The following is a 15,883-nucleotide window of genomic DNA, read 5'->3' as shown; positions in this document are numbered from 1 at the left end:
TCTTGCATTTCTTGAGTGATAGCTCTTGAGATTGGTAATGGAGCTTTTTCTATTTCCCAATATTTTTTATTACTGTATCACAAAAAGGTGATTGACGGAAGGCAGCCGGAAAGAATAACCTGGGAACGTTATGGACACCAATTCGACTACGGAAAGTAAATCAAGAGGAATCAACACACTGCAGTATTTCCTGCGATGTCTGTTGATACATAAGGAGAGGACCACGTAACTCAACTGTATTTTCCTTTGCAATATTATAACTTTCTCTCAGAAGAAACTCCTGTCTCAGCAGGAGCAAAGAGCAGAGGGTTTTCTCCGATACTGCTGCTGGTGGCTTTGCTCCGTGCGGTGGCAACTGCAGCCACCACCACCCTGGCCTCCAGGCCACGCCGCTGCTTGGCGGGTCGGCTACTCCCGCTTCCCACGGGAACCCCTCAGGAGAGCAAAATCTCCCACTTACCTGAAATTCAACAGGCCTGGGATTTTCCTTCTTTGTTTGGAAGAAGGAAAGGGGCATGAATTTCTGTAGTTCTGCTACTTTTAAAAATTACTATTTAAAGAAAATATTATTTAAAGAAAACAGGAGAATTACAGTGCACAGCAATTCATTTTGCTGGAAAAGTAAATAAAACACTTTCTGAAATACAACTCATCAGCCAAAAGGCCATTTGCTCTCCCACCCCTAAGTGCTGAAAATAACGAAGTCACTAATTGATGGTCAAAGCCATAGAATTCACAATCCAGTTTCAAAGCGAACTACAGAAATCTTCACTACAGAGTAACAGCCAAGAGAAGCATTTTAGCCCGAACTTCCTTTTATAATATACAAATAAACATTTTTTGTTACTGAAGACTGAAACTTTTTTTTTTTTTTTAAATACTGGAAGAGGAAAAGATTAATAAAACTCAAGTGTGAAAAAGCAGCGCATACTTCACTCACTAGATATTTTTAAATGTGCAATAATATTAACTTAAATGAAGCAGACATGGAAAAATAACAATTTTAAGTGAAAATTGCTACACCTTCCGTGTTAAAAATAGACATCACATGACACTAGCTTTTACTGTTAGCAAAAATGGAGTCCTGCTAACACGCTTTTTGATTTAACACCTTCAGCTTCATTTAATTACCTACTTCATGCTGCTGCTTTTACAAGAAACAAGTATTCACACGTTCTTGCTCATGCCACACGTTTTGTGCCAAAAAAAAGGAAGCCATTTCATATTTGGATATGTGATGCAGACGGCACTTCATGCCGTTGTTTAAATATGCAGAACGGACCGATCCAGGCAGTTGCCCCAGAGTACAGGCTGCCTGTCAGGGCACCAGAATTTCAATTAATAACTGGAAGGGCACATTCCGGTGGGTTTAGGTGTCCTTGTGTATAAGTTGCACACACCACAAGGCCATCTGCTGTATGATAAGGTAGGACCTTTTCTCCTACTACCAGAATCACAGAATCGTATCAGTTGGAAAAGACCTTTAAGATCATCGAGTCCAACCATAAACCTAACGCTACCAAGCCCGCCACTACACCATGTCCCTCAGCACCTCATCCAAATGGCTTTTAAATACCTCCAGGGATGGGGACTCCACCACTGCCCTGGGCAGCCGGTTCCAAGGAAGGAAGGACGGAAGGAAGGAAGGAAGGGAGAGAGGAAGATAATTTGAAGCTGCATTTAAACATGGGTCCCTCAGAAGTCTCACTCGACGGTGCAGCACAGGGAGGTCTCAGGGAGGGCCTCTGCGTCCGGGCGCGTCGTCCTTCTGCCGCTTGAAGGGAGCAGGAGGACAGCGCGGATGGGGAAGGGCCTCACTCTTTTTGGCTGATGGCCAGCGTAAGGAATGGGGAGGAGAGGAGTAGATGCCGTCTAGCTTCAACCCCGCTCCCGTCAGAGCAGCTCACTCCTGCGGAAGCGATCCTCTGCCAGCCCTGGGCCGCCCTGCCTCAGCCCCACGAGAGGAGGGAGAAGTGGGAGGCTTTGACATGGTGTGAGAGACTGAAAGAGTTAATGTCTCAAACATTGTGGCGAGGTGAGGTGCTATTTGCATGGCGACGGCAGGTCCGCGAGCACGGGTTGGGGGAGAGCGGGAGCGGGACGTGCAGGACGTGGAGAGTGCGTCGGAGAATGCACGGTTCCAGGTTCCGCCAGACCTTACCATGTATGGCCAGAGATCACACAGAGTTGATCTGAGAAAGGGGCTTGCGACCGCCCGAGAGACCCCTCGCAACCACCCCCCTCCCCCAGCGCCTGCGCAGGAGATGGAGAACTTTCTAGAACAAGAACCATGTAAGTCCTGAAGGGGCGTGCCTGGAGGCGGGGATTAGCTTATAAAAGACACGACCCCCCAGGGAACCGCGCGCGCGCCCACCACTGGAGGATTGCCACGTCTGTCATCGTCCTCGCGGGATCCAAGGGTGGTGATGCTTTTTCTTTCTCTTTCCTCCTCTCTTCTCCTTTCCTTTTCTCCCTTCTCTCTTCCTCCACTCTTCCAATAGATGCAAGTTTGGGATAAATTGTGACGGGTTGTGCGGAAAATAGCTCCATTGCCAAATCGCCTCTGTTCGTTCGTTGGGCTCGCCAGTTCGTTAAGTTTGTCCGTTTGTGGAATTTGCCAGTTAATAAAGTCGCTGGCCAGCCTGTTCCTCTGGGTCATTGTCGTGACTCTACCGACCACGTGGCTCTGCCGAGCAGAGATCGGCTTTTGTCGGTACACAAACCTCGGGGAATCAAAAAGATTCACCCCTCTCGTAACCCACCGAGTGGGATGAGACACATGGTCTTTGGGCTCCCACCACCAAAGGACACCCTCATCGTTTCCTCAGTCTTGGTTTTTGTCACATTTACGACTGAGGCTTAATTTTTCCTGTGGGAACCTAGAGAGCAATCGCTCCTCCGGACGGTCCCATGAAATCTGGTGCTGCAGGGAGAGAGACCGATCTGGCACCAAAACCAAATGCGAGGAGCCAGGCAAAGTGGAATAAAGCTGTAAGGTGTGTGGTCCCAAAGCCTTCACGAAATGAGAAAGCAAATATTCATATGTGGCTTCATCCCAAACACCCACACTGGTACAATAACGTGAATTCAAATGTTCGTGAGCTGACCTCCCTCAACCTTATATACAGCTAAGCTTTGAATATCTACGCACCAAGTGAGTTCAGACAGCAAAAGAGAAAAAGAACATTAGAATTATAAAATACAATTTAGAATTTAAAATTCCAGTTAGGGTTTTTTCCAGTTAGGGTTTTTTCAGGTATAATTAGAAAATTTAGAATCAGAAAATTTTAAATTAAAGGAACTCTTCCACTAAAGGATCTATCTGATTAAATGCAATCTGCTAAGGGTTTCTGCTACTCCTGAAACAATTAAAGCACAAACCAGACAAACAAAAATATGTAACAACATATTATTATCCACTATTCAGTGCACAATATATTGAATTCTTCTTGAAGTGCACCATTCATTTACCAAAAAATCTCATAAAAGTCAAACTGATAAATATATTGGCTGGTATGAAATGCTCCTGAGTACAATCGTCACAGAGTATTTTAGTGTCAAGCCAGGTTTAGATTCTAGGAGGGAAAGTAATATCCAAATCATTCTTTTCCATTTGAAATTCATTTGGCAATGCTTCTTCAGATCTCAGTTAGACTCTTACCAGAGAGTTATCATGACACACAGCCTAATAACCTCTTGTAGCTTTCTTTCAAAACAATACATTAAACCCAGGAGTTCTTAACACTGTATATATGCAAGTTGGGAAAAAAAGGCGCAAGCATCGAAAATAATGAGTTGGCTTTATTAGTATCTTGTTAAAAACAAAAGAAACCAGACATCCACAGCATACTGTGGATGGTGATTCCAGAAACTGAGGAAGAAAAAGCTATTTGCAATGTTATCTTGCTTTTGCTTATTGTAAGTATTGAGCCAAGCTGCTACTCTTGCTCGGTTGCGTAGAGCTCGCATGCCCTATTTTTCTTTTAAAGCATCACATTTCTGAGCCACTTCTGAAAACAATAGACTGTGAGGTGCCTCTTGATTGCTCGTTACCTGTTTGCAGAACAAATCTTTAAGAGTTGGTAAAATATATCACGGAAGATGACCAGCAGGGCAAACTCTTGGCTTAGTAGCTATCCCTACCAGTGAAGCCCCATGAAATACCCTGTAGGTAAAAACCACAGCAGCAGCATGGGAAGTCCACTGGACGAAGTATTATTCTAAAGTCACACATCTCTTTACGGTTCTCAAGCTTCATAAGATAGACGTAGCATTGAAAATCTTGAAGGGATTAAATCTGCCACCACTCAAAGGAGGACAACCAGTTAATGAAGAGAAATATTGCCAGGTCTAAACCTTAGACTGCCTTGCTACTTGAAACTTTGCAAGGAGCCAAAAATAGGAAGGCCTTGTAACAGAAGAAAAGAATCTTTAAAAAACCTTAGTTCACTTTTTTCCCCCTTCATATATAAAACTTGAACTCAAGAACACCAGCAGTTGGGATCATTTTATCCCTATGCGTTTCTTTCTAGTTCGTGAAGAGATGTTCCCTAACACACAATTCTGTTCTTTAAAGTCACTGTAATTTTCTTGTGGCAAATAAAAGGTTGAAGTGTCTCGGAATGTATCAGAAATATTTTGAGAAGATGTTAACTACTACTGAGCAATGAACATGTGCATATTAGTCTAATGCTCCACGGTGATATTTTTGAAGCGAGTACTGAATAAGGATTATTCTTTCCCCAGCAAAATTAAATGCACCATCTCCCTTGTGCTTCAGGATGAAATACACCTGCAACAGCCTTCACCTGATTTCACAGAGATGGCATGGCACAGAGATCTACGTTCCCAGGAGGAGAGCAAATCCCATCCGTGCTTTAGGGACAGAAAACCAGCTTTGTCAAGGGAAGCAGAACAATAAAAGACAGAACAAGCAGAGTCACAGCGGATGCTCGACACAGTCACCCAGCCCAAGCCCACCTTCCTCGCCGAAGGATGCCTTCACCGAAAAACACACACACGTCTTCAAACATATGAAACCCATAATTTAGACTACATAATAATGATTAAAACAGTAACTATTTTAGTACTGGAAATCATTATTCCACCTCTAGACCCCAGAAGAGATTAATCATGAGACAAGTAGACGGGGGAGTACTCAGAGAAGCAGCAGATGTGCTGGGGGGGCTGGGAAGGGGCTGCAACATCTCACCCATACAGCCCCAGCGCTGGCAGCTTCCCCGGTGCAAAGGCTGCTACTCAACTGCTCTAGCATACGTGATCACAGATTATGGAAATAAAGGAGGAAAAACAGATCCATTAAATCCAGTGGACTGCCAAAACCCCAACTGTTCATCAGTTCTCACGGCAGGACCGTTATCAATATACCACCTCTGCCAGGCACAACATTTCTAACTCACAACGGCTGGGACAAAATAACCTGCTACGGGAGATGCTTCCTTGCCTCCCACTCTGGAAACCACCAAGGGAAAAGAGCACCCGCTGAAGCATATTCCTTCAAGGAATCTCAGCCTTTTGAGTAAGAAAAAAACCCCTGTGTTATTTTAAACATAGCCAAGTACATTCATTTTACTCCCAGGTCCAGTTAATTTGACAGGTACAATACTAAACCAAAAATCCTGCAAGGTCTTTACTGAAAAGGTCAGTACATTATGCAACCAGGTTTTATGGACAGCAAATAAAATCCCTCCATGTACAGAAACTGTATCTTTATATAATTTATCAATGTGCATTCATCTGTTTTATTTAAAGATGAAGACCAAACTTTGGGGCACCCGCGTTAATTTTGAAAGCTGGCTCCTAAGAAAGTTACACACTTTGAAAATTTTTATCCTCAATCTACACATGGTAAATAGTGGGAGGTTTTTCTGTACAGAGAAACGTTTGGCACTAAAGAAAAACAAAATTGCTCCCATTTGAAGTCTTATTTCATTCCATCCCTAAATAAAATTATTTCGTTGTTCAAGTTGCATGTCTGGACTCTTAAACTTTCTAAATAAGCACAGAGTCCTATAGGAAATTTATTAATAGTCAGGAAAAGTAGCACCAATTCCTTTTAATCAAAGCTTTTCCTACTGTTCAGACTCTTCTTGAAACAACATATCCCTTCTCCTCCTAAAAATATAATTGCATTTCAAACACTTTCTTCATCACAATATCCTATTTGGAAATGTAACACAGTTACCATATTCCATAACAACACGTATTGAGTAAATATTTTAATGACCAGCGCCCCAGTTATAAGTGCAAGCTTTCAAGTCACGTCTACTAATAATCTCCCCGAACATGGTATTAATGCAGGCTTGAACACTGTACATATGCAGGGGGTTTGGAAAATGAAGCAATTATTTCCAAGTGTTTTTGTGCTTCCTCCCCCCATGCCATATGTCTGATATTAAATGTTAGTCTGTAAAACTGCGCTGTGTTCCTGCATTTTCTGTAGTTTTCTATCCAGAATCTTTGTCATCTTTCTGGACTATTTTCCCCTGTTGTGAAAGCCACACCTCCATCCGTCAGTAGCTCGGGATGGATTTTAAATAAGAGCTTTTGCACTTGCACCAAATTTGACAGATGCGACTTGACTGGTCAGTTATGTAAGTGCAAAGAGCCCATTTTCATACATTTATTAAAAACATTAGTGTTTTTGTCTCTATATGCCTGTATAAAGCCCAGCAGAATATTGCAATCAAGCAAAATTTCAATAATCTAACCCCCAATTTTATTTTGGCTTTGGGTTACTTGTCAGTAAGAATAACTCTCAGGCAACTGAAGCCTGTACTACATTTTAAGGTTCACGGTTACGCAAAACTTGCTTCAGTTCATACCCACTTCAGTGTTTGCAGAGTATTGATGGATAGTCCCATACATAGCTGAAGTTAATTCTGAAAGCGCAGTATAGATCTGACAGGTACTGCTATGACAACCATGGAGCAGAACAGCCTACATTTCCCTGGAAGCTCCAAAAATAAACACGTACAAGCCACTCCAGCGACAGTACAAAGGTACATGTTTACCAGACGGATCTCCCTGATCCTTCTTCCTCCTCTTTGCAAGACTTTTTTTGGTTTGTTTTTCACACAGGACAATTCATTAAGATTCTGGACTGGGTTTTCAGGAGGGAACACACCTCCAGCCACCTGCAAAGCCAAGGCAGCATTAGTGGGGAGCAGGTAACACTGCCAGATTCCCTCCGCAAGGCAAGATATATTTCCTCTGGAAAAAAATACGTAGGCACAAGAAACCTCATTCTCACTGAGAAGCATCTCATCCCTTTTTCTGCGACTTCAAAAGGCAAAATAACCAGGTATTTTATGTAAATGTGGACATTAGACACAAAAAATAGAAGAGAAAACATCAAATTCATTTTTCATAGGCAACTCAGCTTCCACCGCAACAGCTGCAGATGAAAGTAGCAGCTACAAATTAATATATCATAAGGTCTACCAAAGGAACTGATTGTCTCGAATGCCAAAAGTAAGACCAAAGACTAAATTATTTTCATTTACAAAAACGTAGAGAGGAACTGTTTTCATGTTCTGAGTTATGTGTTTAAGAGGAACCTAAGTTTAGCTTGTCAGCTTATGACAAAAGTTAAAAACAATTCTGAAAACACTTCTGAATAATTTCTAAACATGATCTAGAAGGGAAAAATGTAAACGACACAAAATCCCTGCTTTTTTTCAAAACTACTTTTACAGTTAAAACTCCTCGAGTGCGTTTTCCTGCAGGAGATGCCTGGAGTGAAGACTCTGCCTCCAAAGCTCTCCTCATCCCTGTCCTGAAACACAGGCAAACCTCCTGACTCCTTGCAACTCTGAAATACAGCTACCCAAGTTTATCACAGAGACCTGCGTGACAGCAACGCCACGGTGGCTGAAGATCAGGCCCAATTTTCATTATCAAGCATCTGGTGGATTGCTACAAAGTGGCTGTTGCAGTCGCTGTCAACACAGCTGATAAAAACACTTCCGTTTAATCCAGTGATATTATGTCTTTACCTTAATGGGAATAACTCTTCCCAAAAATATGTACACATATAAACCTCATGACAGATGTAATTTAAAGGTGCCCAAGCATCTTAAACAGAATTATTAGCAATTTCAAACAGCAACATTTAAATCTACAAGTAGCATTTTCTTTTAAAGCTGTCTTAGCTCATCCTTATTTTTAGGCTCTGTGATCATGAATACATTTAGTAACCACTTGGCAGGAGTTTACCAGGCTTAAAAATTCCCGTTGAAAAAGAAAACCCAACAGATGAAAAGCTACATAAATTTAAACTAGACATAATCCTAATGTAGCCCAACACGGCGAAATAGCACCGAGTGACCGACACCCACCGAAACACTGCGCAGGCAGGCGCTGAAAGAGCAAAAGGCAGCGGATTCCCTCCACGAACCCTTTACCAAACTGACAAAAGTAAGGCTGGGTTTTGATAAAAGTCAGGCTAAAAGTCAGGCTGGCCAGGCATCAGGCTGCAACTGATGCTGCAGACCCTACCGACATGCTGCTACCCGCCACTGCGAAGCAACCCTCCAAGTCCCGGCCCAGCGTCCACCATGCAATACAGCGTGACGGGGCTCAGACGACTCTCTAGAGATCATTTAGTCTATTCCCCTTTTCTCTAAATTATAACCGGCACCTTACCAGATGCTTGTCAAGCTGTTTTTAAATACCTCTGCTGCTGGAGACTTCACAACACCCCGGGCAATGCACCGCAGCGCTCACTGCTAGACTATTTCCCCAGCCTCGAACTTGAACGTTTCTTGTCACAGTTTATGACCGATACTTCTTACGCAATCCAACATGGCTATGCAAAGGCTACTCCCATCTGCTTTGCTGCAAAATTTTATGTATCTGAAGACCACTTCCTCTCCTTCTGCCCCTCTGGTCTTCTCTCTTCTTTAGATCTATCCAAAAGCAATGGCGATTTCAAGACAATATATGGATGAAGACTTAATTATTAAATACTATTTGGATACTTTTTTCAAGCAACCACCCCTAAAAGTACTGTGCCAGGAGGTGTTGGCCTTTTAGGCATTCATCTTTTTGGTTTAAACGCAGTCTCTTGATCTTCTCCTAGAAGCAGCTGTTTCAATCGTAATGTGCTGTTATTCACCTCTGTCACCCTGTCACCAATGGTTTTTTCTCTCTGCTGCTTGGATATTGCTGTTTACTGTAAAAGAGCAGCTGATTTGGACCAAAATTTGATAGTGAAATGAAAAGCCATAGCATCAGTTTGAATTTTCTTTTACCCCTCTGACAACTTACGTTGCACAGCACGTGATGAGCCTACACTGCGACTACCGTGTCTTGCCCCGTCCGATCAGCGCTCAGCAAACCAACACTGCCTTGAACATCCTGATGGCAAACCAAAGGATTACATGAAACCGGTGGCAGTCAAAACCTTGGACTCTGACTTAACAAATTGCTTTGCTAAAACAATAGACTCTGTTTTTAATTAAATTAGAGAAGTCAGTAAATAGAGTATTAAGTGGCACATCCATGAACAAGAAAAGTAACGACTATCTCATTAGATATGAAGATTTTTGTGTTCGTTTCAGCACGATAGGTGGTAACACAGTGTGACTACCTGTGTTACTGAAACAAAGGCACACTGAGCATGGGAGGGAATCCTGTGCGTGGCCCAGCACGCGGCAGGGATAGGACACAGACAGTACCCTGAAGTTTTGATGCACTGTACCAAAACCATGCGTGCAAAGTATACAGAACAAGAGTAATTTCTGTGACTATTAATGAGTGTGCGTATATTTATGTATATAGGAATCCTACTAGTAAAGGAAGGTTGAAAGAAGTGCAGTACTAAATTTTAACTAAAGATCTGTCTGCAAATATTCCCTGTAACGGTCTTTCACACGCGTTTCTCCATTTCCCCTCTTCCCCCGGAGCTACAACGCTATCTCAGCCAGAATATCTTAATCCACTGTTAACTATCTGGAAGCAAACCACCGCATGGAGAGGAGCTGCCTGGGCTGTCTCTGCCGTGAAGGTGAAGAGATACCTCCTACGGGACTGGTCCCACCTCCCTTGCAACAGCGGTACCACCACCGCGTTGGGAGGTCTCTCCGCTGCACACAGAGGGAGCTTACAGGTCTAACTTCCAGCTAGGTTTGGTTTTTTTTCTTCTTTGTTTCACACTACCAGATATATTTCATGCAGGGAAACAAATGAACTCACAAACATTCTGGATATAGTTAAAAATTAGCTCACTTAATTTGGCTTATGGCACAGAAATACTCGAGCTGCAGAAAAGTGCTTTGCAAGAGTAACACAAAACGGCATCCTCCGAGTCATTTCTATTGAGAGGACATGGTAGCTTTAAAGGACAGAATTTGTTCTTAAATTTTTCCTGGTTTTCTTCAATAAAAGTTTATAGGGGTGAAAATAAATGGACCAGATGGACAAAAAGGTATTTTACAATGCAGCTTTCTGTTTCTGGAAACCACATTAGCTTCAACAGGAAAAATGAAAAGCACTCAAATCAATTCAGAAGCATTTACAAATGAGCTGGTGTAATGAAAATGAACTTGTAAATTAGAGATGAACAACCCCCTTTAGCACTTCTGCAGATATTCATCAACACCAGAAAGACTTGAAAAACGTTTTTGTTTTTAACTTTAAATACTATTCAAATATTCTATGGGTACTGAGGTTATTCAGTAAGAATCAAAGATCTTAACAACACATGCTGTTTCTGCTTCTTCAGGACTTAATGTTCAGCATGGGAGAAGGACAAGACCATTTTTAAAGATCAGAAAATCAAAGCCCCTACCCTAACTGCGGACCTCTGCATCACACTTTGTAATTAGTCCCAATTTTCAGAGTGAGGAACTGCCTGGTAAGAATACCTTTGTGCTTTAAAGAAAAAAAGGTGGAGAAGGAAAGGCTTTTTCTACACTTTTGCTCTTACATTTCTATGATTGTAATTCCACAGTTAAAAAAAAAAACCAACAACCAAAAAACCCAAAAAAACCTGAGGTCAAATCTCCACCCAAATGAACACTGAGAGGTCACCTGGCAATATCGTGAAGGTAAGACAAGAAATATCCATCTTCTCTACGTCTGGGGGAAGAGTCATCGCAACATTGTTCACACCACTGTGATCGCCGTGCGACTGGGTAACTGCCTTTAACAGCACCCAAACACAGACCTTCCCAAACATAGTTAAATCTATTAAAAAAGTCAGCAAAGCACAGGGGTGTTCTCCTATTCAAAAGGATGCCAGGTAACATACGCTGTGAGGGTCTCCAAAGCACCTGCAACACGACTCTCGAGACTGCTGGAGTTCTTGAAGGAAAACCATTTTCAAAATTAAAAAAAAAAAAAAAGAAAAAAAAAAGAAGAAACCCAAGGGGCTTTAGACCTTCCTCACCAGCTAATCTCAAAGGGCTCTTCATCTAAAACAGCAGGTGCTTTGCAAGCTGCAGCCACGCAGAAGTGTGCATCCATAACCGATGGGTGTAACGCCAAAGATGGCTGAATCTCTTAACTCATATTTAATAAGAATAGATTTTATTAGACAGTTAAGGAGACTCCAGAAGCCAAGATTAAAGTTACGGTGCATTTTTATAACGAGAGTAGGAACTGTGGTTCAGGATTTTATATAAGTAAACACTGACAATTTTATAGCCATGGTAGCTACCAGTAAGCACAGAAGAGATTTCTCCAGGCAACTAGTAAATATAATGTTTCTTCCTTATACTTTCATCACAGTACACATAAAAGCATTTGACACACTTAATAAATGTCACAAACATAAACAATTGCACAAAGGCATGCTAAATAATGACAATGCTGCAATTATTGAGAAAAAAAAAAAGGGGAGGATTAGAAACATTTGCAGCCTGTCTCTTCACTACCGGGCTGATGGAATCTGGGTTTAAAATGCCCTTTCAATTCTTTCTTGTTAATACCACTGAAAACATTCCAGAAGATACAACTCCATGTCAGCGTATGACAAGCACTAGTTTTTGAGATAATATGCAAAACATATCCTTTATCCCCAAAGGAATACATTTAATTCTCATAAGATACGTATAGATCTCTCCTGCATCTGCAGTTTGTTCCAAAATGTTGGTTCTCTGAATGGTGCCACCCTTAATTTGTGATGGACTCCAAGAGCCGCAAAACAGGCCGCTAAAACACTGCCCTGTGATCTCCAAAGCCAATTTTTAAATAATTATTTGCATCAGAGAAGGAAGAAAAAAAAAAACCCACCCTAGCTGCCGCATTGTGTTTTACTGTTTCCAAGCAACACTGTTGTTTCAGATCAAACATGAAACAGCTATCTCCGAAAGCTACGGTGCTTTTCCCTCTATACTTACTTATTCTGCATCATGTTCATTATAACCCAGTCGAAGGGATAGACGTTCTTCCCGATGAGATTCTTGAACATGATGAATGTTTCCATCAGAAAATCCTAAAAGAAGAGAAAATATTTGGAAAAGATCACTCTTCTAGATCAAAAAAATACAAGTGCTAGTGTCAGTTATTAATGACTAGATTCAAAAGGTGTCTTGCTGTTCCGCTTCATAAAAAAGCCATTATTCATATACAACATACGTAAATTCTACTAAGGCGTATTTATAGATGACGTACATAAATCCTACAATAATTCTAATTAAACTTTTCAGGAATGATAACAACAGTAATCCTACATCGTAAACAACCCATGGTATTACTCAGGAACAAGCACTGGTTTGCCAGTTATCCAAAGGCAGTTTCTGCTGAAAAAAATAATTTCTTTTCTATACCACAGACAAAGCCTCACAGTCCCTTCTTGTGCGGCGTGTATTGCAGCGTACACGCCTGGAGTATGCCATACACATGCCTGAGTATGTGGGAAATTTGGTAAAAGCACACTGGTACATGGGAAGAGCAAAAACAACAAAGATATTAATTTTAATCTTATGATTACTCTGAAAAAACTCCCTGGAGTCAGTTTATGCGTTTTTCCTCCCCTTGTGAATACTCTCCTGAAATTTTCTCTTGCCTGAACTGAAGATTATCTGTTTATTAAAAAATATATGCTCTAGCTGAAAACCGGGTTCAGGTAAGCGTGGCGGTGACGTGAGCCCAACCCGGGGTAGGTGACGGCAATGGTTGGGCCACCCTGAAACCAGGAGAGCCCCTCTCCCTAAAGGGAGTAGCAGCAATTGCTTCTGCAAGTGAAAACCTGACCCAGAACAAAGTTAATTGAGTAGCATAAACCAATTTATTTCTACACAGATGTAAACAAACATCTCTTTGGAACAGAAACCTCGTCTACTTTACAATGTAAATCATCTTCTACAATTTGGGAATCTATAATTGCTATCTAACAATTTGAGCAATATCAAATGCTCAGAGAAAGATAAAGGGGGAAAAAAGAACTTAATGCAAAAAGTCCTTGATCCACTTCACGCAGAGATAAAAATGAACTTTTATTCCAAGGGTAGAATATTTTTCCTTTGCTACAGCTTCTCAGTAATGGTATTTATCTCATCTATCTTTAAAATGTCAAATGCCTACCAAAAAAAACCCCAAAATGTTACACTCACTGGACTTTTAACTAAGGCTGTTTTTTATGTAACCTTTTCAGAGGGAAACAAATATGAAGTTACTGCTCTCATAAGTATTCCTCCATGTGTGAGAGTCAGCCTCTTCGTCGCATTTTATCTTTTGATTCCTTGTTCTGTTAAGATGTTTTTCCTGGCTCAGAAATTCACAGTCGGTGGGAAGCAGGGAGCTGCAGAGATCCCGAGGACACAACATCGAGATCATGAAACAAGGTGAATTTTCAGGCTCCTCGGCTCTGCCTTGTGCACAGCACAAGGGTTCCTTTGGGATGGTTCGCATCCCACCTCCTGGTACCCAAAGAGACACCCAGGCCAAAGAGGGCCAACAGAGCATCAGCAGCCACAAAAGACACATTTTAACCAAAAAAAGGTATAATACTCCTAAAATAACTCCGTTATTTTGACAAAACCACTCCCAACAGCACATCATCAGTAAAGATGTTTTGACATGAACAGGACTGAGATAAAATTTGGAACTGCTCATGGTTAATGAGATGTTACCGTTGCGTAAGGCAAAATTCATCCCAGACACACACTCCACTAGCTCAGTAACATGCATCTTCATTTAACAGATCAAACCGCATACTTTACTGCTCATTTTTCATGTATTTTGGTGAAAGAGTTACATAATTTCTAATAATCACGTTGCATATTTTGCTGCCCAAGCATCGCACGGTACTTCATTTGAGCGTGTGCTTTTTTACGGCTGCAGGTATCGACTGATTTTCTTACCGATGCTGCTTCACCGCTCAATAATTGAAACGTTAGTGGAAGTGGCACCATGGGAAGGGTCATCACCTATCCAAGAGGGCAGATTTGAGCTCACTGGGCTTTTTTTTCCCTTAATATTTTATGAATACAGATGTATACTTCCCTGATTTCTTGTAGCAAACTCTGCCTTACACTTCATTTGTCACCAGATTCGGCTCTTGAGCCTCTGCACGCTTTGCTGACCAAGCTGCATGTGACGGTGGATGAATTTTCATATACTTTGTTGATGACTCACATTCGTTACTGACCCTGGAGGTTGTGCCACGTATGATCTGACCTACTTTGCTGATTCAGCTCTACATTTTAATCTACTGATATTTACATTTTAATAGTCCTACTTTCACCCAGGTACTTTAAATAATGCTCTGTAACAGCTAATCTAATTATTGATCAAATAAAAAGCTTCTGATGCTTACCTGTATTGTATGTATTTGTAATATTGCGCTCTTTTCCATTTTGTTGTTCTTATAGAAAAGCAAATGGTTTATATGAATTAACCTCATATTATGAGCAAAAGCCAGCTTTTTTGGGGGAGGGTGGGAGTGGAAGGGGAAGCTATCAGATCTCGCTGTGCTGCTGTAGAGCCTGCTTATTTTCAGTATACCTAGAAGCAGAACAAATTGTTCTGAACATTAAAAAATGATAAAAACCTGTACTAAAGGAGCAAGGGCTGCAACTCCTGATCTCTCTCCAACTACAAATACAAATCCTATTTAATATCCCAAGGAAGCAAAATTCACAATAGATGGGACCCCTTCACAATCCCCATCCAATTACGGGAAGAAAACAGAGTAAGCTCAGCCCTGTAACTGGGTAGACGGTGACGGAGGAGGCTTAGAGAATTCCATCTCCCCTGGACTGCTGAGCATCACACCCCGATACACATCTCTCACTATTTATATTCTTCACAACCTGGATTTCAAAGAGGTTCTTCAATAAATTCTCAAGCTTAATAAAAATAACTAGGTAAAACATGTAGGAACTCGATATGAAAAATCTTTAGGCCAAGTTGATGAAAATTTCAGCTTTGCTGAGTCCTGAGGTACAGCAGTCAGAAGTCAAATATGCTCAGCTACAGCTTTTCAGGACAACAGTTTAACGTGCGCTGAGCTCCACGACTGAGGCTGTCCCTGGAAAGTCCACCCTCCGCCACCGTGGATGGCTCTGGGTGGGCCGCCTCTGCGGGGTCGTCCCACCACGGGGCATCCCCGCGACTCTCACGTCACACCCTGCAAAGAAGAGTCTGCTTAAGCCGTATAATCACCTGCTCACACCAACGCTTAGTCAAAGCTTGTCATGAAGGGATGTACAATACTCACCAACGCACATACTCCCATTAAAAGCCAAAGTCTACAAGTGCAAAATATTTAACGGGGAGAAGAAAACGGAGGTGCAGAAAATTGTAAGCTAAAACACCCTATGGAGTTTGTCTTTCTACATACTTCACTGACTCCAGGACGGTGTCTTGAATGCCTTTAGGGAGGAATACGTCTGAGATACTCCACATGGCAAAA

General features: G+C 41.7%; 1 protein-coding gene across 3 annotated transcripts in view; it reads right to left on the bottom strand.

Moving 5' to 3' along the window:
* Positions 1-15,883, bottom strand: part of DOCK1 (dedicator of cytokinesis 1) — a 323,303-nt gene that overhangs the window by 118,102 nt on the left and 189,318 nt on the right. For all 3 annotated transcript variants that reach the window (XM_072871685.1, XM_072871686.1, XM_072871687.1), the window contains one exon: positions 12,366-12,460. In XM_072871685.1, the coding sequence (XP_072727786.1) occupies positions 12,366-12,460 (95 nt within the window). The remainder of the gene's footprint in view (positions 1-12,365; positions 12,461-15,883) is intronic.

The sequence above is a fragment of the Ciconia boyciana genome, chromosome 8, assembly GCF_034638445.1.
Source record: "Ciconia boyciana chromosome 8, ASM3463844v1, whole genome shotgun sequence".
Taxonomy (NCBI): Eukaryota; Metazoa; Chordata; class Aves; order Ciconiiformes; family Ciconiidae; genus Ciconia; species Ciconia boyciana.
This window is presented reverse-complemented; position numbering and strand designations above follow the sequence as displayed.